This window comes from Rattus norvegicus, chromosome 13, assembly GCF_021556685.1.
Source record: "Rattus norvegicus strain SHRSP/BbbUtx chromosome 13, alternate assembly SHRSP_T2T, whole genome shotgun sequence".
Classification (NCBI taxonomy): Eukaryota; Metazoa; Chordata; class Mammalia; order Rodentia; family Muridae; genus Rattus; species Rattus norvegicus.
The window spans coordinates 42,436,257-42,463,522 of record NC_141546.1 but is presented as its reverse complement, the minus strand read 5'-3'; the positions used below and the strand labels follow the sequence as shown (position 1 = coordinate 42,463,522).

Genomic DNA, 27,266 nt, shown 5'->3' with positions numbered 1-27,266 from the left:
CCAAAAGAAGGCGTCAGGTGTTCTCTGTCATTGCTATTTTGAGGTAGGATCGCTCACACTTTTTCAGCTGGACTAGAAGCAACCAAGCCTTAGTAATCCTGTCTATAGTATTCTTAATTTGTTTTCTTCATTATAAAACTAATACCTTATTTAACATATTCAAATAATATGGAATTAAGTCAGTAATAAATAGAAAATTAGCCATAAGTTTTTCAGACTGATTTCATGAGCCTGAGTATGAAGACTATGTTTGAGTCAACAATTTTATAACCCATACTTTTTATCTTTCCATGTCTGTGCATATAGGTATTCCCAGACTGATTTACTATGTATTGTTTATGGTGCTGGGGCTCAAACCCAGGCCTGTGCTAGTACACACACAACCATTGCTGTTACTGTTTAACTTTATACAGAAGGATCGTGTATGCTGCTTCTGGCTCTCCATGTGCAAGGCAGTGCCTTATAGAACATTGAACTAAGCAGTGCATGTCTCTCAATGTCACAGGCAGGGCCAAAGAAAAACAGTTGCAGGTGTTAGCACATGGCAAGACCTTGGCCTCATAAGTACTGATGGGAGTAGTTTGAGTAGACAGTTCTGGGCCAAGGCACCAGAACGGCTTTTCTGCCCTGGGTTTTGAATCCTTCTGAGCAGACTATCTGTAAAGCTGTAGTATTTAGAAACACTCTCACAGAGACAGCTTGGTACGGTGGCACCGAAGTTGACTGTAGGTCAGTTGTGTGAATGAAGCCTACAAACACGAAATGAGGGGTAACAGTTTTCGTTTTCTTCCATGAATATTAATGTAATGAATGTCTTTGTCATTATGACTTTTTCCATACTTAATTCCCTTTACATACATCCTAAGAAACATATTTTTTTTAACTGGGTGGTGGTAACACAGGACTTTAGTCCCAGCACTGTAGGCGGAGACAGATGAACCTCTGTGAGTTCAAGGCCAACCTGTCTACAGTGTGAGTTCCAGGACAGCCAGAGCTACACAAAACACTTGAAAACAAAAAGAGAAAAAGAAAGTGGTCTAAAATATAATTAATTATATCCTGCTCATTGCCAAATTGCCCTTCAATTAGCATTGGCTGAGTTTACTTTTAGCCAGTTAAGGTGGGATGCTTTTTACTTAACTCTTTGAGCATTGAATATTCTTTTTTTTTTTTAAATTTACTCATTTGAGAAGTTAATAATGTATCACCATTATTTGCTTCAACTTCTGTTGCTGTCATAGCACTAACATCTCATGCCTTACAATTAACTTTGGTTGTTGCTTTGTTTTTCTTTTGAAACAGGCTTTCTCTGTGTAGCCCTGGCTGTCCTGGAACTCACTCTGTGTAGACCAGGCTGGACTCAAAGAGCCTGCCTCTACCTCCCAAGTGCTGGGAAAGGTTTGACTCACTATGCCCAGATGATAATTTTTTTTTTCTTTCATGTTACCCGTTTTGAATCATTGCCTGTTTTTGTCTTTGTGAGGGGCGATTCACTGTTCTTATAAATCTTTAAGAACTTTATACACTAGTCCTATTAATTGTTGTTCAGGTCCCTTAGAAGTAACTGGTTATGTCTGGTTTTGAGATGCCTCGTGGGTGATGGGGCTCAAACTTGAATTCTCTGGAAAAGCAGCTTGTGGTCTTAACTGCTGAACCCTGTCTCTCCAGCCCCTGTTGTACCATTTTCAAAGAAAAGTTCTTCCTTTGTTGTATGAGTTAGTCCTCAGTTTCATTGTTTACCGGTTTTCTTCTTGGACCAGGAAGTGTTGTACAGGCTCTCCCAATGAGGTGTTTTGCCCTCTTTGTTCGGGTTTGTTTGTTTTAGTTGTTTGGAGGCTTTTTGTTTGATTGTTTTTTTTCATTTGTTTTTGGATATACTGTCTGTCCCATGTAGCCCATAGAGGCCTCAACCTCAGCTGTCTGACTGGATAATCTTGTTCACCTCTGAGTTCCAGCGTTACAGGCGTCTACTTCATGTTTTCTCCGTCTGGTAGATATCGTTCAGTCTCTGAAGCCAGGTGCTTAGGTCTTGGGCTTCACAGACGTGACAATTTAGGATCAGAGGAGAGTGAGCTCAGGGGACTCTGACCATTCAGCCCTCCTTCCTAGTCTCTGGCCTTTTCTGTTTCATTTTTGTTTTTGTTTTTACTTTGCCCCTTCATAGTCTTTCCAGTAGTAGATGTATCAGATCTTGGGATGCTTATTTCCTTCTCTGTTTAAGTCCTAGACGTTCCCACATTTTCTTTACTCTGTGTGTTGAATCCCACACCCAAGGGTACATCTAGAATGTGTTTTCCTTTTTAGCCCTGACTTTTCCTTTTGTGCCTTGTCTATGATCGTGGGGTTTTTTTTGTTTGTTTTTGTTTTTTTGGGTTTTTTTGGCCTAGAAGACTACTCAGTGTGTACAGTGCTTACTGCCTAAGCATAGGGTCCTGAGTTCCGATCTTTAGAACCTATCCTTAAAAGCTAGCCATTGTGGCATGCACCTTTCACCCAACACTGAGATGGATGGTGGAGGACAAGTGGATTCCTAGCCAGCCAGTATAGTCAAAGCGACAAGCTTCAGGTTCAGAAACTGAACAATTCAAGGAGGGCCAGCAAGATGGCTTAGTGCATGAGAGCCTACTAGCCTTATGACCTGAGTCACATCCTGAGAGTACATATGACAGAAGGAGAGAACAAACTCCTGCAGATTGTCCTCTGACTTCCATGTGACACACACACAGGGTGGGTGGGCGTGGGTGTGGGCTGCTATTGAGGAGAGACATCCTGATATAACCTCTGGCCTTCACGTGGCTATATAGGCAAGCACACCCACCCATACATATGTGCATACTCTATATACATATTTTTTTAAACTTTTTAATTAGGAAAGATTTTTATTATAGAAAGAGGGTGTATGTGTGGTGGTTTGTTGTTCGTTTTGTTTCTGAAAGTTTCATTATGTATTCCTGGCTGTGAAAAATCACTAAATAGAAAAGGTAAAACATGACCTCATAAGTGTTGACCTGACTCTGCCTCTAGGGTATATATTCCAGCACTCTCGGCCTATAGCAAGTTCTAAAAATAGAAAAATAGAAGAGCAATATTCCTTGTTATTTTGTCAGTTGTTACCAGCCACATTTTGATGATTTTTCCCCCTTACCATCAATTTTAACATATTTTTTATGTAATTTAAAAAAATATTTTATGTTTATGAGTGTTTACATATATGTATGTGCACCACATGAGAATAGCGTTTAGGCCATCAGAAAAGTTGTTGGATCTCATCTGGAGTTGGAGTTAGCATTATGAGTTGACGTGTAGGTGCTGGGAACTTAACCTGGGTCCTTAGCAAGAACAGCAAGTGCACTTACCTGCTGAGCCGTCTCTCCCTCACCCCTTAGCATACTGAACAAAAACAAATGGAACTGCCTGTGCAATTTGATCAGTTTCTCATGTAAATGTTTACTGAATAGTTATCCTTATCCTCAGCCTTTTGCATAAATTGTACATAGTTATTCACCTACAAAATAGGAATGATAAGCAATCCTCAAATAAGCTGCCAATATATCATCCTCGCAATTATAAATCTTTATAAGAAGAGTAAACCTTTGAGAAGTATGCTAGTCTCTATTTTGCAAATGAATAGCAGAGACCTACAATGGCTTAATAGTTTTCTTGTGAGACCACTTTGTAGAAGTGATAGGATGTTTTCTCTGACATTCAGAGTTCAAAGTCTTGCTGGGATGCTGGTGGCCCATATCTTTAATCCCAAACCTGTCCCTACCCACAAAGCAAGTTCCTGGATAGCCAGGGATACACAGAAATCCTGACTTGAAAAAAAAAAAAAAAATCTATCCAATCAATCAAACAGACAAAAAACAGGTTTCAAAGTTTTTACTCTATCAAACCATTCCGTCGAGTGTTAATTCCTAGTGCTAACCCTTTTGTAAACTCCTTAGAAGTCTCCATTCACTAGGAGTCTTTTGTGCTGTTTTAGAGTTGTATTGTATTGCTGGGAAGCTTTATAATGGAGGGAAGATTGGGCTGCTTCTGTATGAACTACTACAGCAGCTAAAATACTGGTTCCTCTCAGCCTGCACTGGGTTTATAATAAGCACACCACCTTCCATTTCTCTATACATTGTGTTCTAAGTGGGACAGGATCCAGCTGTGGGTTCCATAGTAATATTCTTAGATAATGTCATTTTGATTATGTGCAAGTTTTGGGGGTAATTTTTTTATCATCCAGTACCTTCAATGCCTTTGAATTTGTTTAGTTTTAACTCTTATCTGAATCATATTGTAAAACAAGAGGGAAAAGTTAGTGTCTTTTTTTTTTTTTCATGATAAAAATCTGTCGATTATGTGACTACCAAGTCAATAAATTCTATCTCTGTTGACATTCTACTTGCAACCTGCCTTTTTTAAATCTTAAAATTTTTTATTTATTTTCATATTGTAGCTATAAATCAGGCTGGTCTCAAACTGAAAGAGCTCTGCCTGCCTCTGCCTCCGAAGTGCTGGGATCAAAGGTGTGGGCCAAAATGCCTGGCTAACCTTATTTAAATTCATGATTGCACTCTGGTCACATTTAAAATTCTATGTGTTGACAGTAGTAACTGTTTGCTTCCAGATTTTGGTTTGTTTTTTTGTTTGTTTGCTTGTTTTTGCAAGGTTAATTCTTAATATAAAAGAATAATAAAAAGTCATAATTTGTGATGTTTCATAAGATAATCTGATGAGACACATGGTCTTAGAAAGATTAATTCGGGCTGGAGCTATGGCTCGTGGTTAAGAACACCTGACTACTCTTCCAGAGGTCCTGAGTTTAAATCCCAGCAACCACATAGTGGCTCAAAACCATCTGTAATGGGATCTGATGCCCTCTTCTGGTGTGTCTGAAGACAGCTACAGTGTACTTATATATAATAAATGAATAAATCTTTTTAAAAAAAGATTAATTCATTTTTATGAGGAAATAGTTTTCTAGAACTCGATCAGAGACTTAAAATGATCTGCTTTGGAAGAAGAGGGATGGACAATACAGAATGCATAAGTAATGTTTTTCAGGCTAAGAACAGGAAATGACAACTCTTATGAAAGGATAGGAAGCAAAAGGCCAGCATGCGTGAAAATACATGTGAAAGTACAATTAGTTACAAGACTTATTAAAAAGTGGCATTTTAAATAAGAAATACCCAAGTTAATAAAGATGGAGGGAAAGAAAAAAAAGGGGGGGAAAGTGGCATTTTACTGACAAAAGTAATATTGCTAAGTTTTAAAACGCGGGACTGCTGCAAAGGACAAGTGAGTGGGAAATGGAATGCCAGAGACAGGAGCTAGCTTGCTAATCTGTGTGCTCTTTGAAATGTCTTTTGGCAGAAGGACCCCCGTAGATGGACCACCCCAAAGACACTGCACTCTAACTAGTAAACACTTGATTAGCACTTTGTGATTGCATGACTGACGTCTCCATGGTAGTTAGTGCAGTCTCCTTGCCTGTAGAACATAGAGACATTTGGTTGAATGGTGAAAGTCATCTGAAATAACTTGCAATTTGTTTAATGGTACAGAGTAATCTTCTAGATTTATGTATCTCTATGTTCTCAAAAGAATCTGTCCAAATGTACTTTTTGATATTCATAGAAACTAGTGTTTCCGTAACTGTCAGTTGAGTGTGGGTATGCTGGCTTTGAAAGCGATAGATGAGCATAGGCATATACTTTATGGATGAGTATATAAATTTTGTGACCTAGTCTTAAAGTGGAAAAGCATTTTCCTTTGTAAAACCTGAAATAATATGTTCTTAGTGTGCCGTGTTCTTTCTGTCTCCTGCAGGGAAGCAGTGCTTCTTAGTCCTGAGGCAGCAGCAGTTTAATGTCCAGGCTCTTGTGGCGGTGGGAGACCATGCAAGCAAGCAGATGGTGAAATTTGCTGCCAAGTAAGTAAGCAATTATATCCTGTTGTCAGAATAAACAATGGTGGGAACCAAGACTCCCAGGGGTTTGGACCATTTTCATACATTAACATCAATGCTTCGTTTGTTTAAAAATGTAGTTATTTAAATTGTCAGTTCAGTGTTGCTTGAATACATTAAACTCACAAAGGAGAAAATATGGAGCACAGGCTTGTGATTCACTGGGAACTGCTGAAGCTGCAGTCTTCACAGACAAGTCACATTCCTTCCAAGTAGAGCCACAAAAGCCTGGCACCCTGAACAGGCACAGCAACTTGATTTTGCTGTGTTTGTTGAGTTTTGTTTCCTCCCTTCCCCCACCCCTTTGAGATACATAATGAGCAACAAGTTTTCTAACTAATAAAAGTATGTAAAATAAGACAGTGTGCTTTTGCAGATGATTTCCTCCTGAAGGAAGTCAGACATGTATTAATAATGTTACAGCTTTTAACTTTGACACCAAAGAGTCTGGGGGAAAAAAGAGATAAAACTTGTTTTTTCCTAGCTGTAAAGGAATTACTGCTTGGCTCAGAGCTCTACAGAAGAACATTGTTTTGTTTGGGTTGCAAGAAGCAGGATATTGAGATAGGAAAGAAGGGAGGTTAGGTACTCTGACTCCATGGGCATTCACCCACTCACAAATACAAGAAATTAATTTTCTTTTAAACAGAAATACAGATAATTCTATATTCATGGTTATGAAGTAGAACTCAACAAAGATCTAGATGGCATTCATACTTAACAGTTGAGCTGTAAGAGTTTGTTGCTCTTTTGGTTTTGTTTGTTTGGTTGGTTGGTTGGTTGGTTGGTTGGTTGGTTGGTTGGTTGGTGTTTTGAGACAGAGTTTCTGTCTGTCACAGCTTGCTTCTGCTTCCCAAGTGCTAGAATGAAAGGCATGTGCTGAAAGGATTTTAAAGCATGTACCTATTTATTTAGTGCATTAAAATTAGACTCTATACAGTTAGCAATGTGTGGGAGAAAGTATAAGCTATTGCAAATTATAAAACCTTCAGTTATATACAAATGATGTAGCCAATTTTATACAGTAGCTTTAGTACATGCTTAGATTGTAATTGTGTAACTCTTGGCACTGATATACTAAAGAATTAAGCGAGAGTAATTAATAGTAGGTATATTGATGGCTTTTGTTACCTTGTAAAAAATGAAGATTCTTGTGACTAAGACTCATGGTGATAATTGGTAGCTGTTTGGGTTGCTTAATAAGACAATTTTCTTGAAAACATTGGTGCAATCTCCAGATGAATTAAAGCACTGGTTTGCGGTCTCTGTCTGTCTTAACAAAGGAAACACGGGATTGAAACACCGAATTTACATAGGAGCAGAGGATAAGGGAATTCTGGGTGAGGAACAGGACGATGGGGAGGAGTGAGGGAAGGGTTCTGGGAGAAGACCAGGAGGATGGGGAACAGTGGGGTTTACACAGTAAAGGGAAATAGTTAGAATTCATTGATACAAAAAACAATTCCAAAGGAGGAATTAAGTTTTCTAACTTTAATACTAATGTTTGTTTCTTTTATAAAGAAGAAGGGCCTTCCCAAGAAATCACCTCATATTTAAAAGCATGCTATAAAAACAATAGAAGAAAAGGAGTTATAACTGAGTTTGTTTGCAATGACAGTTACTTTTTCTGAATAGTCTCAGTAATAAAAAATTTAATAGTTACAAATGTGGACCTTGATGCTACCAAATAGACCTAATAAACCCACATACTTTTGATAAGGCTTGGCCTTTTCCTCACCAGCATGGCCTTCAGCAGTGTATTTTATAATTTCCCTCACTCCCATTGTAAGGAATGAAGTGCAGAATCCCCCAGTGAAAACAGCTGTGTGGTAATGTTGGGGAAAATGCAACTCAAGATTTAGAAGTCCAAGTAACTGCCTTCTGCCAGGCTTCTGTGAAGCACAAGGATCTACTGGCTGGTCCTGTTGCTCGCCATTCTGCCTTGCAGGTATTTATCACACAGCTGTACAAGCCAAAACTCCCTAAATTGCTCTCTGCTCTCCCTAGAGAAAGTGCTCTCAGGGCACAGACATGAGCAGCATCCTATTAAATTACATTTTTCTAAAGTGGGACTTAAGACATTGTCAGTTCTGTTGTGTGACATGTACATCCCTAAAAAAATCACTGTGCAGCCTGGAATTGGGCAATAAGATCATGGTTTATGGGGGAGTGAGGTTAATGACATAATGCTGAGAGACTTAATGGCTCAGTTTTTAAATTGCATTTTTATTTATATTTTAAGTGTCATCCCCCCCCCCTTTTTTTTTGGTTTCCCCATCAGAAACCTACTATCCCCCCCCACCCCCCATACACACTCCCTGCTTCTGTGAGGGTACTCCCTCACCCACCCACCCACTCCCTCCCACTTCTTTGCCCTCACATTCCCCTACACTGGGACATTGAGCCTTGACAGGACCAATTAATGGCTCAATTTTAAAGGGCAAGAATTTGACTTTTTAAGTGTAGGTGAACAACTTTACAAATGTTGGGTGGTTAGTAAATACATAGTAAGTGTGGTACTTTACTTTGAGGAAAATATCTGTGATTTGCTTGTGAACGAAGTGTAGCTTTTGTTGTGAAATAGTTGTAGGAGCTGCCTGGAATTGGAGGGAAGGTAGGACATCAAGTGCAGATGGGTAGAACTAGTAACTCAGTTCACAGGATGTTTCTTCATGCTTGAAGTCACCCACATTACCACTGTGATTGGGAGCCTCATGTTTCTCATTGGCAATGCCTGGCATAGACAGATAGTGTTGGCATTGCTCTTAAATAAGTGTTACATCTTCTTGAAAAAGGTCTTGCCTGTTTGCTAACTACTCCTGTGTGGGAATGAGAAAAATAACAGGAGTGGAAGATGGCTTCAGAGTTTTGGAACTCAGTAGAAATAACCCCACTGTTTTCTTAGGCCCTTCCCTCACTGCTCCCCATCATACTGTACTTCACCCAGAACTCCCTTATCCTCTGCTTTCTCTTCCCCTTGCCTGGTGATGTGTGTAAGCTCCTCATTCTACAGACTCCTGGTGCTTTTCTCACACCGAGACTGAGGCCATTGTGTGAATCATGACCTGATCTGCCATTCAGCTGGGCCCGTCCATATATTCTACCTGACAATTGGGATCAAAATTTAAGACTTACAGCCTTTAGATACTTTTGTTAATTAGCAGAATTCTTGAGGATCTTTGCTTTTTAATCCTTTCATTTATAAGAAGAATTACACAAGAAAAATTTGAAAAACAAATAAGTTCTATAAAATATGCAGTGGCTTCCTATTAAGATGAAAACAGCACATGACCAGCTTCTAAACCAGTTCTGGGTGTTGTGCTTAAATCAAATGAAAAGCTTACTTATGTTTTTAGCTGACGTTAAGATTCTGAGGACCAATGAAGCATGAAGTGATTGGAAGGAATATTTTGTAGCACATTGTTTGGGGGAAGCCAGCTGCTTTTAGGGAGTGGGCCGGCTAACTGTGCTGCCAAGATCTGGTTTAGAAAATAATACCCACAGAAATATGTGTGTGAGGAAAAGGCTGCTTTTAATCCGCACTTAGTGTTTATTCTCTCCTGGGTCCATCTTTACATATGAAATGCTGTGACTGATTGTACTGTGGAGGGAGCCTCAGGACACTGTTGGCTCTCTAGGTGTTTCCATTTTGAAGATTGCAACCCACGGACACTGGACGATAGAACATGAACTCTTACATAGCAAAGTGGGGGAAAGAATGGTATTTATATGTTAATTCCATACAGCCCTATGTTTAACCCTATTCCCATTGGCCTTTACCAGGTGGAGAAAAGCCAGGACTCCACTATTAAAAATACCAAATCAGATAGTTCCAGCTGGGGTTTCCTAATCACTTAAAAGGCAGAAATCAAGGTCACTTTTAATATCTTAAGTAGGTAATGATCTTAGCATTTACTTTAGATATTAAATCTGAGGCCTTATTGACTAAACTGTATTACTAATTTTAAGCTTTTGAATTTTTTTCCTTGAAAGGAAACAGTGGAGTTTAATGTGGAGGAAAATGTGTCCTGGGATTATCCAGTTTATCAATATTCTCACCCAAAAGTTGGCTCACTAATTAGATTCAGTGCCATAGGATGGTTGAGCAGATCATTTTAATCAATCTGTTGGATCAATTTTCTTGTGACTGAATGAGCAGAAAAATGAAGCAACTGAATGAATTACACAGGGAAGTTGACACATCTGACTCCATAGGGATTTTAAGGCCAGAATCTTAATTGTGTGTCTGAAATGGTGGACAGTCTTTCTGAAAATGAAATTTCTCGGAAAGCAGAAGGCTGTGCCTTTGACCTCACTTTACATTGTCACTTGATTCTTTAAAGAGTTATACAAGAAGTCAGACTTTATTTTTCTTTTGAAAAACATTTTTAATTCAGTGTCATTTGTGTGAGTTACAGTTAAGTCTTATAATGGCAGGGGCGGTTTTTTGTTTGTTTGTTTGTTTTGGTAACGTGCTCTGAAAGCCTTTCAGTATCACATACGTGTTAATAGAGGACAGCAGTTAATATAAATGCAAGGTTTTGAGGTTTTAGCAGATTTTATAGCAGCAGCCTTAAAGAACTGTAACTGATATGAATAGTAGTTTGGATGCTTGTTTTGTAAGGGACAGCCTCTCACCTAGGAACCCTGACTGGCCTAGAACTTTGTGTAGACAAGTTTGACTTGGAACTCAGAGCTCTTCCGGCCTCTGCTTCAGTAGTTTTTAAAGTTAAGAATTACCTATTACTCTTCATGCTCACTGTCCCAAACATCAGGCTGTTTTGATTCTGAAAACAAAGCTTATTCTGTACCTACATATGTGTGTGCTTTATTTCCTCCACATTAGTCATGTGGTTGAATGATGTGATGGTTGGCGAGTCGCAGCACAATCCTCATTCTCTACTGAGTCACCTAGCTACGTGCTAGTTTCCTTTACTTTCTTTCTTTTGAGATATTTCACCTAAAATAGATATTTCCCTGATTGGTAGGTGTAAAATTTCTGTTTACTACATTAACTATTAGAGCTGTGAAATAGAAAAAATAGTACTCAGAAGTCTCACTGACTTAGAAAACTTAATAGCACCTGCATTGGTCCAGGCACCTGGCCAAACTAGGGTAACAAAGGGAAAGAGATTAAAAAATAGGGAGACATGTTAGTTCTCTGGTAAGAGCAAATACTTGCCTCGAGTTGAGACTCAAAGAAGCCAAGTATCTACTTGGATAAGTTGGTGGCTTAGGCCAAGGCCTTGCAGTGTTATTCGTTGCCACTCCTTGAACCTACATGCTTTGACTCTTTGCCGGGACAAGGTGCTGTCTGCTAGGGAAGAGATGACTGTGTGTGTGTATGCAACTGCCCCCACCCCCGAAATTTTGAATAAAGGTATGCTTTAAAAATTAGACTAGGAGGCCTGGAGAGATAGTTCAGCAATTAAGAGAACCAATTATTATTACACAAAACTGGGTTTGATTCCCACCTGCATAGCACCTCATAACTGTTTGTAACTGAAGTTGCAGGGGATTTGACATCCTCTTCTGACCTCCAAAACACACTCCGTGCACACATGGTGTGCAGACAAAATACCCATATACACAGCAATAAATATATAAGTAATATGGTTTTAAGATTTATTTGTTTAATGTGAGTACACTGTAGCTGTCTTCAGACACACCAGAAGAGGTCATCTGATCCCATTACAAATAGTTGTGAGCCACCTTGTGGTTGCTAGGAATTGAACTCAGGACCTCTGGAAGAGCAGCCAGTGCTCTTAACTTCTAAGCCATCTCTCCAGCCCTATAAGTAATTTTTTTAAAACTTCAGTCTAGGGTTGGGAATGTTTCTCAGTGGCTAGAGCACTTGCCATACCATTCAAGCCTATGGACCTGAATTTGAGTCATCGGTGTAAAAACTGGACAAAGAATCCTACAGGTCTGTTATCCCAGCACTCCTCCAGACACACAGAAGAGTAAAGACAGGAGAGTCCCTGGAAGCTCTGGCTGGCTAGCCTGGCATACAACGCAGGAAAATGATAACAAGACCCTGTCCCAAACCAACTAGAAGTAAGGACTGACACTCTTATTCTCTGACCTTAGGAGCTCCATACACACGTAAGATTAAGTCTAAAATCTGGTGTCAGGAATTCTCAGCTAGTTTATGGCTTTAAATCACCTAGCTTAAATATAACTAATAACTTATTATTTCATACAAAGATTCTGCTGAGCTCTGTGAAAGTTGGCAACATCAGGGCATCAAGCTATATCAGCACTATTGAAGAAGGTAATAAGATTCGTGGACTTTGGAAAACTCTTAGCAGATGGCCCATTACTTGAGTGTCACAAAAGCTTTGCTTTAGAGAAACATAGCCCATAGGGTCTTAAAAATGAGAGTAGATTGTTTGCAAATATGATGAAGATAATATTTATATTTAAATTTAGTGCTAATTTTTGAGTCAGTAACAAATAACATTTGATTTATTTGGGCCAGCTGCACGGTGGTCGCTAATCATTTAACCTCTTAGGATCTTTTTTTTTCTATCTTTAAATGATAAAGCCTATTGTATGGGCACTTGTAAAGTTTAAGTGGAAAACAACTGGACTTAGAAGGCAATGGCTGCGCGATAAAGTGGGCATTGCTTTAGAGATTTGCATATTATGCTGATTTTTTTTTTGAGCTACAAAATAAAAGTGTGTTAACCTTCAGCATTTAGAAAAACACAGATAAATTCAACAAAATACTGTGAAATGGTAACATAAAATTTATAAAGCATTCCATATTACCTGCAAATGAGAGAAAAAAAATGTGAAGTTATGTACCAAATAGAAACCTGACCATAGAGGATGAAGTTGGATTAGCATTTGAATCTGGATAATAAAGTATTCTTTTGTAATTGAAAAAAATAAGGTGGTTTTTAAAAATTATTTTTCTTTTCTGTGTGTGACACTGCATGTTCGTAAGTACACAACATGTGTGTGTAGTGTCCACGGAGGCCAGAGTATGAATCACCAGAGGTGGGTGCTGGGAACTGAGCCTGGGTCCTCTGCAAAAGCAACAAGGGTCTCTTAACTACTGAACCCAGAAGATAAGTTTTAAAGCCATGTTTTCTTAACTTTTTTTTTAATAGCTTAAGGACTAGGAATGTGGGTCAGTAGGAAGTAGGATACTTCAGTAACATGAACAGTGAAGCCCCAGACTCCAGCCTCAGCACAGCCAATAAGTAGCTTAAAATCTAAGAACAAACCGTGCTGCTCTGTCTGTCTTTCCCAGATGAGTGACCGTCTAAGCTGGAGGTCTGGTCTGGCTTGGTGTTTTAGATAGATTACAGGGTCCCATGCTGTACCCAGGCTGGCTTCTAGTTACTTTGTAATCCACGTGTCTGAACTCAACATCAGTCCTCCTACCTCAGCCTCCTGAGTGCTAACACACCGTACTCCAGAAAGACAGAACAAAACTGGAGGAATGAAAGAAGGAGGGAAAAAGGAGGGTGGAAGAGCTGGCACTTGGCCCAGGACCCAACATCAAGATAAGAATGCTGAGATGGTTTTTCCCTCCCCAGGTTTACATCTTCACTATCTTCCCATGTGCATGTAGTATTGCCATGGTTTTGACTAGAGTAGTGTGCTACTTAACATTTATCTCATGCCTGTGTAGAAAGGAAAATTTGAGCAATGACCTTCAGATTATCTACTCAAATAGGAGCGTTTTCACAGCATTTATAAGTTTTGTTTAGTCCAGTGATCTCCAGAGTAAATGACCCACTGAGGGAAAGAAAATTCACTAATATGCCTTTGTGTTGGTCCCTCCTTCCCTTCCCTCCCTATCTCCCTTCCTTCATTTGTAGTTTCCTAGTTTTGTTTATTTATTTATATGAAAGGATGAGAAAGTATTTGATCTTTCTAATGTTTAATTTGGAGTAAGCACAAGGCTTGTTACAGCCCCGTGTCTCAGCCAATTTTTCTGAAGATCCCAGTCATGAAAAGGGGCTGACACAGGCAGCCTCATGTTCTGATTCACTGATAGATGTGTTATGACCAATTTCAATTTACTGCGCCTAATTAACTGAATTTTTTTAAATTTCTATGTATGAATGTTCTATCTGCATGTATGTTTGGGCACCACTTGTATTCCTGGTGCCTGCAGAAGCTAGAGGAAGGTGTCAGGTCCCCTGGGACTGGAGCTACAGGCACTTGTGAATTAGCGTATGGGTGCCTCAGTCTAACCCAGTGTCTGCTGGAAGAACAGCCAGGTGCCTTAACCACGGAGCCATCTCTCCAGTTCCATGACTGGAACTTTTTAAACACTGGAACAGTTAAAGTTATTTATGTTTTATTTTTTGATATTAATATTAGAATGAGATCTGGGGACAAAGATTACACTTTAATAGTTATATGCTTGTGTATTGAGTTGACAAGGGTTCAGTTGTATTGTTTGTGTGTGTGTGTGTGTGTGTGTGTGTGTGTGTGTGTGTGTGTGTGTGTGTCAGTGTCAGCACAAGTTGGCTTTTGTGTGTGTTGGGAGGGTATCAAGGTCCTTGTGCTCACAGATGAGTACTAGGAGAGCCAGGGATGTCTTTTCAAGGGGAGGGATGTATAACTTATTTTCTGCCCAGAAGGCTGGGAATGGACATGGTCCCCTTTGTGCTATCAGTGTGGCTAAAACCACACCAGGTCCTCCTCCAGACCCAAATCATGAGCTTGTCAATCTGCAGAACCCATCTTCATGGAAGACATCACATGTATTTTTACAGAGTTTCAGTGTAGTCACAACGTAAGCTTTATTGTTGTGCATATAAGATTAAGTTAATCATCACCAGGAAAGCTCTACAAAATGTGTCTAAAATAAACTAGTTGAACCAACATGGGCTACTGAACTGAACTACCTTCTTGCCTCCCACACATTGTTACTCTGCTGGCCATGCTGGTCACAGAGACCTCTGCAGGGATCATTTGAGAAGAGGGAACCTCAACTGAGAAAATGTCCTCACCAGAATGGCTTGTGGTGATTTCATTTGATTAATGATTGATGTGGGAGGGCCCATCCCATTGTGATCTGTGCTACCCCTGGGCAGGTGGGCCTGGGTTGTATAAGGAAAGAAGGCTGAGTAAGCCAGGAAGCAGCACCCCTCCATGGTCTCTGCTTCAGTTCCTGCCTCTGGGCTCCTTCCTGCCTTGAGTTTCTATTGAGTCCCTTCTTGGTGGACTACAACTAAAACATGAAATAAACCTTTTCTGCCCAAGTTGCGTTTGCCATCTTGTTATCAACAATAGAAACCTAACCAGGTCGGGATTATGTTTTAATAAACTGACCCTCTGAAGTGGGTAAGTGGTACACACCTGTAATCCTAGCACTCAGGAAACTGAGGACAATGAGCTCAAGGCCAACATGGACTATAGAACAACTTTCAAAACAAAGCAAAACTCATTATAGAAGGCTTTTATAAAATATAAAAATGATTCATTCCGGCTAAGATCAAAAACTCAGGGGACAACAGATGCTGGCGAGGATGTGGAGAAAGAGGAACACTCCTCCATTGTTGGTGGGATTGCAGACTGGTACAACTATTCTGGAAATCAGTCTGGAGGATCCTCAGAAAATTGGACATTGAACTGCCTGAGGATCCAGCTATACCTCTCTTGGGCATATACCCAAAAGATGCCCCAACATATAAAAAAGATACGTCCTCCACTATGTTCATTGCAGCCTTATTTATAATAGCCAGAAGCTGGAAAGAACCCAGATGCCCTTCAACAGAGGAATGGATACAGAAAATGTGGTACATCTACACAATGGAATATTACTCTGCTATCAAAAACAACGACTTTATGAAATTCGTAGGCAAATGGTTGGAACTGGAAAACATCATCCTGAGTGAGCTAACCCAAACACAGAAAGACATACATGGTATGCACTCATTGATAAGTGGCTATTAGCCCAAATGCTTGAATTACCCTAGATGCCTAGAACAAATGAAACTCAAGACGGATGATCAAAATGTGAATGCTTCACTCCTTCTTTAAAAGGGGAACAAGAATACCCTTGGCAGGGAAGAGAGAGGCAAAGATTAAAACAGAGACTGAAGGAACACCCATTCAGAGCCTGCCCCACATGTGGCCCATACATATACAGCCACCCAATTAGACAAGATGGATGAAGCAAAGAAGTGCAGACCGACAGGAGCCGGATGTAGATCTCTCCTGAGAGACACAGCCAGAATACAGCAAATACAGAGGCGAATGCCAGCAGCAAACCACTGAACTGAGAATAGGACCCCCGTCGAAGGAATCAGAGAAAGAACTGGAAGAGCTTGAAGGGGCTCGAGACCCCATATGTACAACAATGCCAAGCAACCAGAGCTTCCAGGGACTAAGCCACTACCTAAAGACTAGACATGGACTGACCCTGGACTCTGACCTCATAGGTAGCAATGAATATTCTAGTAAGAGCACCAGTGGAAGGGGAAGCCCTGGGTCCTGCTAAGACTGAACCCCCAGTGAACTAGACTGTTGGGGGGAGGGCAGCAATGGGGGGAGGGTTGGGAGGGGAACACCCATAAGGAAGGGGAGTGGGGAGGGGGATGTTTGCCCGGAAACCGGGAAATGGAATAACACTCGAAATGTATATAAGAAATACTCAAGTTAATAAAAAAAAAAAAATGATTCATTCCTTTTGCAAATTGTTCTATGGAAACTGTTGGTTATAACTAAAGTTTTGAGTTAGTGGTTGGGAGTTCCTAATAAATGGCATGTAATCTGTTTTGCCTTTTCCTTAAGAACATCTTAATATCAAGACTGTACTAATTTATCTTATTTACTGAGTGATTAATTATATGGAGAGTCAGAAGAGTGGTTGAAAATGAAAGAGACTGGTCTACGATGCAGTGACCATGTGTTTCAGGCATTAATAATAAAAACGACTGACCTAGTTCTGGCAGAGATGTGTGTAATTTACGCCCTCCATTTCTCCTGTACCGAATCAGCTCCTGGGAGTTCCTTTGCTTTCCACCAGGGATTATTTTGCACTACACAGCATCTATGAAACTCAAGCTTTCTAGTTACCTGGTAGAGACAATTCTTTTTCAAAATGCAGACATAGAGGCATGTTTCAAATGTGGAATTGAATGCTACCTAGTCCAGTGTCTTTCTGGTGGCAGACTGTGTCCTATACACTGTCTTTACATGCTGCTCTGGGGTTGGGTGTAGTGGTACAGACACATCTGTAAGCTCAGGTGGAAGTAAGGCGTTCAAGGGAAACCTCGGCTACATAATGAATTAAATAAAAGCCAGCCTGGGCTTTGGGAAGCTGTCTCAAAACCACCGCACCTCAGAAAAAAAATTACATTGGCAGGTAGTTTTGTCGCTGTGCTGACTGTAAGTGTGCATGTATGTGCATCTGCACACACAAATACACAGAAAACTCTCAGCTGCTTACAGGTTGTTCTACTAGAAAATTTTAGAATTAGTGCTTTGTTATAAATTAATTTTCTTGTTTATGTTTTTTTCTTATGAACTCACTCATTTCTGCAAATAGGGGTAGATAAGGGCATAAATTTAGATATATAAAAATATCAGGGTTGGGGATTTAGCTCAGTGGTAAAGCACTTGCCTAGCAAGCACAAGGCCCTGGGTTCAGTCCTCAGCTCCAAATAAATAAATAAATAAATAAATAAATAAATAAATAAATAAATAAAATATTATTATTAAATGGATTATTCAAAATTTAAAGAATGTGTGTGAATGAATAAAATAGGAAAACAGAACTTGACTGACTGTTCCTAGGTGTGGTGGAAGAGAAGTATATTACAGACACATGGGAGAGCATATCCAGAGGCAGGGCCATCTGGGAGAGTCCAGAATGGACATGAGCAGACTGAGCAGTGCTGGGGCTGGGTGGCAGCCAAAAGACCCAAAGGTACAAAGAGGACCAGTAACCAAAATGTTGGATTATATAGGGAGGAGCAGCCTAACCCCCTGGGCTGAAGAGTTGGGGGTAGGAGGTGGGGTATGCCAGTCAGGATGGCCTTGTAACAACAGGTAGGGGCTGAAGAATACGAGAACCTGGCCTTCATGTCCCCTTTGATATGTTAAATAGGCACCTCATCCAATTATCTCCACTTGAAACCTAACATCTGGTACTAATAAGGAAATTTCCAGCCAGTCCTAAGCAGAGGGTCTCTTTGCTCACTGTCTCAGTTAGGGCTTCAATGCTGGGCACAGACACCATGACCAATTCTTATAAGGACACCATTAAATTAGGGCTGGCTTACAGGTTCAGAGGTTCAGTCCAGTATCATCTAAGCAGGCACATGGCACCATCCAGGCAGGCCTGGTACAGGAGGAGCTGAGAGTTCTACATCTTCATCTGAAAGCTGCTAGCACAATACTGACTTCCAGTCAGCTAGGATGAGGGTCTTAAGCCCACACCCACAGTGACACATCTACTCCAACAGGGCCACACCTCCTAATAGTGCCACTTCCTAGCCCAAGCATATACAAACCATTACATTCAAATTTTTATATTTTTCTGGAAGGAAACTAGTGTAAAATTAGAGTTCTCAGTAGATAAGAATACTTGCTCTACAGAGGACCTGGGTTCACAGCTATCTGTAACTCCACCTCTTCTAGCCTCCGTAGGCACCAGGCATGCACAGGGTACCCATGTATACATCCAAGCAGAACACTCATCATGCACACATGAATCTTAAAAATAAGTACAAAAAGTGGAGCGATTGGGCCAGCAAAGTAGTCTGGCAAGAAAAGGTCCTTGCTGCCAAACCTGACAAGTTTGGTCCCTTGCACCCACACGATCAGATTAAAGAACTGGCTTACCACTACCTAAAGACTATACATGGACTGACCCTGGACTCTGACCTCATAGGTAGCAATGAATATCCTAGTAAGAGCACCAGTGGAAGGGGAAGCCCTGGGTCCTGCTAAGACTGAACCCCCAGTGAACTAGACTGTTGGGGGGAGGGGGACAATGGAGGGAGGGTGGGGAGGGGAACACCGATAAGAAAGGGGAGGGGGGAGGGGGATGTTTGCCCGGAAACTGGGAAAGGGAATAACACTCGAAATGTATATAAGAAATACTCAAGTTAATAATAATAAAAAAAAAAAAAAAAAAAAAAAAAGAACTGGCTTACCCAAGTTGTCTGAGTCTGAATCTCAGCACCCTGCTAGTTCAACATGTTTGTTTTATAGAGGTAAACAGAAAAGCAGGTTATTGCATGCAATTTAATCAAGGAAGCAAGGATTAAGGAGACAGGTTTAGCTAATTTTAGTAGGAGTAGTCTCTAGGGAGCAGTCTTGAGGCAGTAAATATCTAATGGGGTGTAAGCTGTGGGGAACATTTCCTTCACATCGTCAACATCTGCACATGGTCCAGAGGAAAACTACCATTTTCCCATGAGCCTGAGGTTTGATGGGGTCCCAAACATTGCTGTATCCATGTCAACAAACACACGTTCACTCAGGACCTGAGTCATCTAGGGCTTCCGACTGGTTTATATGCATCTCCTCCCACCCCCAAACACACACAGAATTACGTCAATGTGATTTGTTTGTTTGTATGTTTGTTTAAAGCAGTGTTATGGGCATGGTGTCTACACCTTTCATTCCAGCTGTCTGAGTTTGAGGCCAACCATGGTTATATAGTAAGTTCTAGTACAGCCGGTCTACATAATGCAACCCTGTCTCAAAGGAGGTGGGGGACATGTTTAAGTGGCTTTGAAGAAGGCTCTCTGCTAACAGAAGATGGAGAGGATTATCAAAGGCCTCTACATGGGAGTCAGAGGGTGTAAAACCAAAGAGCTATGAGCTATGGACAAGAGGAAGATTGGTGCTATCATGAAGTAGGGTTAGCTACCGGTATATTATATTGACAAGTGAGGAAAATCTTTCCTCCCGGAGACGTGTGAAAGAAGCCCTGAACGCCTCTTCAGGCCTCAGGTGTGCTCCTGCATGCAGACGGGCAGCTGTTAGGAGAGTCGGGCAGGCACTACACTGCCAGGGTTCTTCCACCTACTTTTTAGTTACAAACTATGATTTTTCTTTAGCTAGGTATTCAGTCATGACTGTGATACAGGATACTCAAAAGAGAAAAGCTACGAATAGCTGTTAATTCTTTATTTTATTTTATTTTATTTTATTTTATTTTATTTTATTGAGACAGGGTCTCGGTGTAGCCCTAGCTTTACTTGAACTCACTCTGAGACCAGGCTGACCTCCAACTCAGAGACCCCAATGCTTCTGCCTCCAGACAGAATCCTAGGCGTTCAGCCTAGGCTTTCCAACCCTTTGTAGATTACCTTGTGGCTTACTGTGGTGTTCTGGTGTAAAGGTAGCAGTGTGTGGTTTCCAGGCTGTCTAGTAACATCACAACTACTGAAGGTGCAATTCTGTAGCAGAATAAAAAGAACTTTTCCATGAACACTAAATCTTACAGTTTTCACCAAATACAAGTGTCACATAAGCACTCCTTAAGTGTGAGTGCACACAAGGTTATCAGTCACAGTCCAGGGGCAAGGTGAACAAAGAAACCCTAGACAATGAAGCTGTGATTGCAAAGCAGCACCCTAATAATCTTAGTACTTGGAACAGTTTTTGGTTGACCTTCTTCTATTACTTAATTCCATTACATAACAGTAATCGCATTTATTGAAGCCAGTGTTTCTTATTAGAGGAAATGCTGATCTTAGTGAATCGCGAATATAAGAAGGAAAGGGTTTTCTAATAATTCAGAAACTTCACAGTTCACTTTGTCCTATTGCCTTTTATGTTCCCAAATATCTTATAAATGGTTACTAAACTGTGGCATCTTTTTAAAAAGTCATCACTTTAACCAAGTCTCCCAAAGTATACTGCATAATAGCATGCTTTAAGTAGATCGAAGAGGCTGACTTTATCGAAACTGTCTCCTGTATTAAAGAATGGTTGACATATTCTGCTGCTTAAATACCAAATGAATTCTGACACCTCTAATGAGATTATTAACATGAGGATTTTTTTTTCTCTTGACAGCATCAACAAAGAAAGTATTATTGACGTAGAAGGCATTGTGAGAAAAGTAAATCAGAAAATTGGAAGCTGTACACAGCAGGATGTTGAGTTGCACGTCCAGAAGGTAGCCTCATTTAGTAATATAATTGTGAGGTCTGGGGATACAGCATAGTATGCATGGTACCCTGGATTTGACCCCCAGCACCATAAGAAAAGAAAGAATAAGAGAGACACGGATAAGATTATATATAGATTTGAGGAATTCTTAGACCATTTTATGTCAGATCTTTATGTTCGTAATAGTTGTAGCTGGGCATCTTAGTATACACCCTTAATGGAAGCAACTGAAGACGAGATAGGCAGATATCTGTGAGTTTGAGGCTAGCCTGTCTCAGGGGAAAACCAAACCACAACAACAAATTGATGTAAAATTCTGAGGTTTATGTTAGTCATTGAATTGGTTAGTTTGCGTGCGCTGTGGGAACCACTCAATACATGGAGAGAACCAACTCAAAAATGGCTCTCTGACCTAGTCCTATGATGTGAGCAAAAATAAATAATCATATATGTGCACATTCATATAAATAAAGTTTTAAGAAGTTTCCAAGACAAGGGATAGTTTCTTCCCTCCCTCAGAAAGAACATGTACACAGAGACACCTTCCCACAGAAGGGAAGAGCAGAGTACTTAGGAGCATACGTAAGAACGACTGGTTGACACACTCAAGAGAGTTCAGGACATCTATACCCGTGGATTTGGGAATGAAGTTAAATTTAATAGGAGTTAATTGTCATGGAGCTCTGAGATACAGAAAATCTTGTATTGTTGCTGAGCTGACCTGACACATTACTTTCTTTGTTAAGTCTACCAAAGAAATCTGTTTATATTGACAAAAAGGATATGTCACCACTATCTTCCAACTGACATGTTTTCAGTACTCTACTAAGGAAAACTTAATGACTTAAAAAAAAAAAAGAAAAGAAACCACATATTTTTATGTTTTTTTGGAGCTGGGGACCGAACCCAGGGCCTTGCACTTGCTAGGCAAGCGCTCTACCACTGAGCCAAATCCCCAACCCCATTTTTATGATTTTTATTGGAAGGAATCTACCTCAATGGCAGAGCACATATCTTGCATTAGAAGTATCAATAATAAATATTTAAATCTTAGAAACTTACAAGTTCCATCATCGTCGTGATATATTCTATATATTAATAATATAATAATAAGGGCTGGAGAGATGGCTCAGTGGTTAAGAGCACCCGACTACTCTTCCAGAGGTCCTGAGTTCAATTCCCAGCAACCACATGGTGGCTCACAACCGTCTGATCGATGCCCTCTTCTGGTGTGTCTGAAGACAGCTACAGTGTACTTGTATATAGTAAATGAATAAATCTTTTTAAAAAAATAATATAATAATAAAGTATTTTACAAAAAATTTAAATTGTATCATAAACAATTGACTGTCCCTCACTCTTAATGTATTCAACAGTTACAGCTATGTATTTTGTGTCAAGTACTCTGTGAACTCAGACCAAATGGAGGAGAGGGTGGATTTCCACTGGTTATGAAAGTCACAGTAAGGAGCTGGGGATTTAGCTCAGTGGTAGAGCGCTTACCTAGGAAGCGCAAGGCCCTGGGTTCGGTCCCCAGCTCCGGAAAAAAAAAAAAAAAAAAAAAAAAAGAAAGTCACAGTAGCACTTGGGTTCTTCAGCTTGGGATATGAAGGTCAAGATTGTGTTAACCAACGGAAGCCTAAAACTTGGGTGTAGGGAACCATGATAGATAATTCTACTTTAGAGTAAAGCCTTCTGACACTTATATCTGAATGCCAAGTGTAATCTACAAACTGGGAGACTATAGCTTCCTTTCCTAGCTTAACTAAATAAAGTTAATTCCCTTTTGTGAGTCACTGAGTGTAAGTGATAAGACAATATGTTGTTAAGGGTGTTCAGAAAACCCTACCTGTCTTAGTCAGGGTTTCTATTCCTGTGCAAAACATCATGACCAAGAAGCTAGTTGGGGAGGAAAGGGTTTATTCAGCTTACACTTCCATCACCAAAGGAAGTCAGGACTGGAACTCAAGCAGGTCAGGAGGCAGGAGCTGACACAGAGGCCATGGAGGGATGCTGCTTACTGACTCGCTTCCCCTGGCTTGCTCAGCTTGCTTTCTTACAGAACCCAGGACTACCAGCCCAGGGACGGCACTACTCACAATGGGCCCTCCCACCCTTGATCACTAATTGAGAGAATGCCTTACATCTGGATCTCATGGAGGCATTTCCTCAAGGAAGGCTCCTTTCTCTGTGATAATCCCAGCTTGTATCAAGTTGACACACAAAACCAGACCGTACACTGCCTTACTCATAAACTCACTATTTTTATCGGTAAAATATAAAATTAGTGTGCTTATTGAGGGACTTTGACAGCATAAAAGAGCATCCCCTGTGAGGCAGCTCCTGACCAGACAGGCAGGAACAGAAATGTGATGTTTAATGAGAGGAGACAGTTAAAGGAGACAAAGAATAAAGAAAGGAAGGTGGGCGTGGCCTAGCAGGTCATAGTGGTGGGGAATGACTGAGAATTGCTAACAGTAATAGCAACTCCTGTGTTAATGCTTTGGTCCTTGTGGTAGACTCCATTTTAAATGAAGCTTTGGAATTGATTTCCTTAATCACAGTTTTCATTTATTACATTGGTGTATACCTACGGATAATAAAATATTTGTTCTTTTTGTTGACTTCAAACAATTCATAAAGTCAAAAATATTATCCCTGTTACATAGATTAAAAATGGATATCATCTGGGCAATTGATTAATGATTCAATTCCCTAGTTCAATTCCTAGCACCCACATGGCACCTCACAACTGTTTGTAACTCACGTTCCAGGGAACTGACTCTCACTCAGACATACATGCAGGCAAAACACCAATGCACATAAAATAAAAACAAATGACCTTTTTAAATGGATATCACCTTATTTTATTTCACCAAGTATTTTCAGTTAAAGATGTATGCAAACACCATTTCATGTACATTGTCTTTAAGCAGAAGATAATTGGTTTTCTTGACTTAATATTTTTGGCAATTTCTCACTTTTAGATTTATGTGATTAGCTTGGCTGAGCCTCGCCTGCCCTTGCAGCTGGATGATGCCATTCGGCCTGAGGTGGAAGGAGAAGAGGTAAAGTTTGTGTCACACTTTGTGCTTGCTGTGGGTAGTCAGTAACACTGACTGTATTTATGTATTCAGTACCTAGAGATTGATCTGAGTTCTGTTTTTTTTTTTTTTTTGGTTCTTTTTTTCGGAGCTGGGGACCGAACCCAGGGCCTTGCACTTCCTAGGCAAGCGCTCTACCAACTGAGCTAAATCCCCAACCCCCTGAGTTCTGTTCTTAAACTTACAGGGCAGGCAGAGGGTTCGCTCTCTATTCAAGAGGCCAGGGTCAGTACATTGCTCTTACTCCTTAGAAGTTTTGCTGACCTGACCTGGTTTACAGTTAAGGTTGCTGCAGCTCAGTGATAGAGCTTTGTCTATCAGGCAGGTGTCCCAGAATCCAAAGGAAAAAGTCCTTTTTTATTTCCTTAAAAATATAAAAGATAACCCCATAAGCTTTTGTTTTATTGATGTGTTTGTCAGTAAAGTATTGCATGCTTGAATATATTTTAGATAAAAAGTAAGTGTCCAAAACATACTTTATATTTTCCAAAACAAAACTTTCCTGTTACAAGTGTGACATCATGTTAAATATGGACAAAGTGTAAATATCTAACTGTATACATCTAGGTTTTCATAGTTCTTGAATTCACAGTGTTGAGAAGTTACCAACCATACAGCTTTTACAAAGTTCTTTTTTTTTTTTTCAAAGATTTATTTATTTTATGTATGTGAGTACGCTGTTGCTGTCTTCAGACACACCAGAAGAGGGCACTGGATTCTATTACATATGTTTGAGCCACCATGTGGCTGCTGGGAATTGAACTCAGGACCTCTGGAAGGACATTCAGTGCTCTGAACTGCTGAGCCATCCCTCCAGCCCACAAACTTCTTAATAGACTCATGAGTGAGAATGAAAAGCATTGTAGGAAAAAAAGAGGTCTAGCCACAGTGGGACAGAACAGGCCTTTAATTCCAGGCAGGCGCATCTCTGACTAACCTAGTCTACAGAGCAAGTTCTAGAACAGCTGAGGCTACACAGAGAAACACTGTCCCCTCCCCCACTAGTGTCCCAAAGGAGAGAATGATCTCAGGGATTCCTGAAAGTCTTAGGGGACCTTGGGAAGTCCCCAGAGCGTACTTTTAAAACTGCATAGGTTAGTAACACAAAGCGCTTGGTCTGTGTATTTTTCCTGTTAGGTATTAGCAAGGGCATACAGGTTAAATCCAGAATGCAGAGAGTTGGAGAAGGGAAAGAAAGCTGTGTTGCGTATCTGTCCCTTCTCATTCTATCATCTCTCTGTTTTGTGTGGGTGGCTGCATATGTATGTGTATCCATGTTCCCATGTACGTCAGTACATATGTGCAGATTAAATTCGAGAGGTTGATAGTGGGGTGTCTATCCTCCTTAACCACCTTAACCTTTTATATTGACACAGGGTATCTCTCTTTGAACCTAGAGCTCACTAATTAAGCTAGTCTAGCTAGCTTCATGTAATACTGCCAGGGATAATTGGCATTTGAAGTCCAGTATTCATCCCTTATAACATATGCTTTACCCACTGAGACATATCTAGTCTAAGCCTCTCTCCCCTTCACTCCCTTTTCTCTTTTGTTGGTGTGTGGTGTTGGGGGGCAGGAGAGTATTTGAGATACAGTTTCACTCCCTATGAGTTCTGGTTAGCCTCAGACTCACAGAGATCCACCTGCCTCAGCTTCCCAAGTGCTAGCATTAAAGGCATTCCATACCATCCCCAGCATTATCTCTGCCTCCTAACACTGACTTTTCCCTGGCTTTCTTTTTATTTTGTTCATTATCTTGGCTTCTTGATTTCCATGTACATTATTAACATAAACATCTCTCACTAAAGGAAACGTCGCTTCTTAGAGTGGGGAGTATGTGTGCTTGTGTACTGCAGAATACTGGTAAAATCTGTTTTTCTCATCCCCTCCCACTTCTCTCTTTTTTTTTTAAGGACGGGAGAGCTACCGTTAACCAAGATACAAGATTAGACAACAGAATCATTGACCTTAGGGTATGCCTCATTTGTTTGTTATGCCAATATTGAAATGTGTGGAGAGACCGTAAAGCTAAGTGCCACTTGCCTATGTGTTAATATCATGATGTAAGACATAGTGTACCTCTCTGACTGACCCTTCCCACAGAAAGGGCTGCCAGTAACAGGAGCAGGTGAGTACAGTTCACAGGGTACTGTCTTCCTTTGTTTGAAAACAACAGATGATTATAAAAACCAATGTTTGGGTGGCTTCCAGGTGATGTCTGTTTTATACAGGTTTGTCAGCAAGTGGAAATGCAACCATTAAATCACTGCAAGATGGGAAAGAAATTGCTTACAATTTAGTGCAGCCAGGTAGTGACAGGTGTTGTTATGAAGAAGCAGGTCCCCGTCTGTCGTGGTCTACACTGCCGTCTCATGGGGCTTCTATTTCCCTTTTGGTTTGGTTGCAAGTGAAAGAGTTCAGTGGTTTCATCATTGATTTGTCATCTTTCTTTCTTAATGTTTGACCACATCTTCCTCCTTAAGTACTCTATCTCATGCTCAGGTTCTTTGCTCCCCCAAGTTCTGTCTGACTTTGATTCTTCTGGAGTTGTGCGTGTCCCCTTGTCGTTTCTTTTATTTGCTTTCTGTCTTATTTTTAAATCTCCATTTTTAAGTAATGTTGAAAAACAAAGCAACCTGGTAGTGCCTAGAAAGCTCAGGTTTTTTTCATGTATTTGGTCATAGGAGTTGGATATAATGTGTTTGCTCATAGTATTTGTTCAACATTGTTATTGGCTTACTCTACAGGTTGGCCCAGAAAAATTACGTTAGTGGTGTGGGCGTTTTAATTTAAATGCATGGCCACCATTGAATAATGGAAGTTTTGCTGAGAGCAATGGCACAGGCCTGCCATCCCGGGTATTTGGGAGGCTGAGACAGAACAATCACTTGAGCCCAGGATTTAACCAGGCTTGGTTGTGTGTACCAGTGACCCCAAAATTCAGGAGGCTCAGGCAGTAAATATCAAAGTGTACTTAGATTACATAGGCAACTAGAGGTTAGTCTTAGCTACAGTAATGAGACCAGCTCACAAACAAGTAAAAGAAAAATGAGTTGGAGGCCATCTTGTAGTGTTATGATCTGTGGGAGGAAAAG

General features: G+C 40.4%; 1 protein-coding gene across 1 annotated transcript in view; it reads left to right on the top strand.

The window, feature by feature from the left end:
* Positions 1-27,266, top strand: part of Dars1 (aspartyl-tRNA synthetase 1) — a 55,299-nt gene that overhangs the window by 8,646 nt on the left and 19,387 nt on the right. The window contains 4 exon segments of the mRNA NM_053799.3: positions 5,824-5,926; positions 20,972-21,074; positions 24,055-24,135; positions 26,085-26,144. Of these exon segments, the coding sequence (NP_446251.1) occupies positions 5,824-5,926; positions 20,972-21,074; positions 24,055-24,135; positions 26,085-26,144 (347 nt within the window).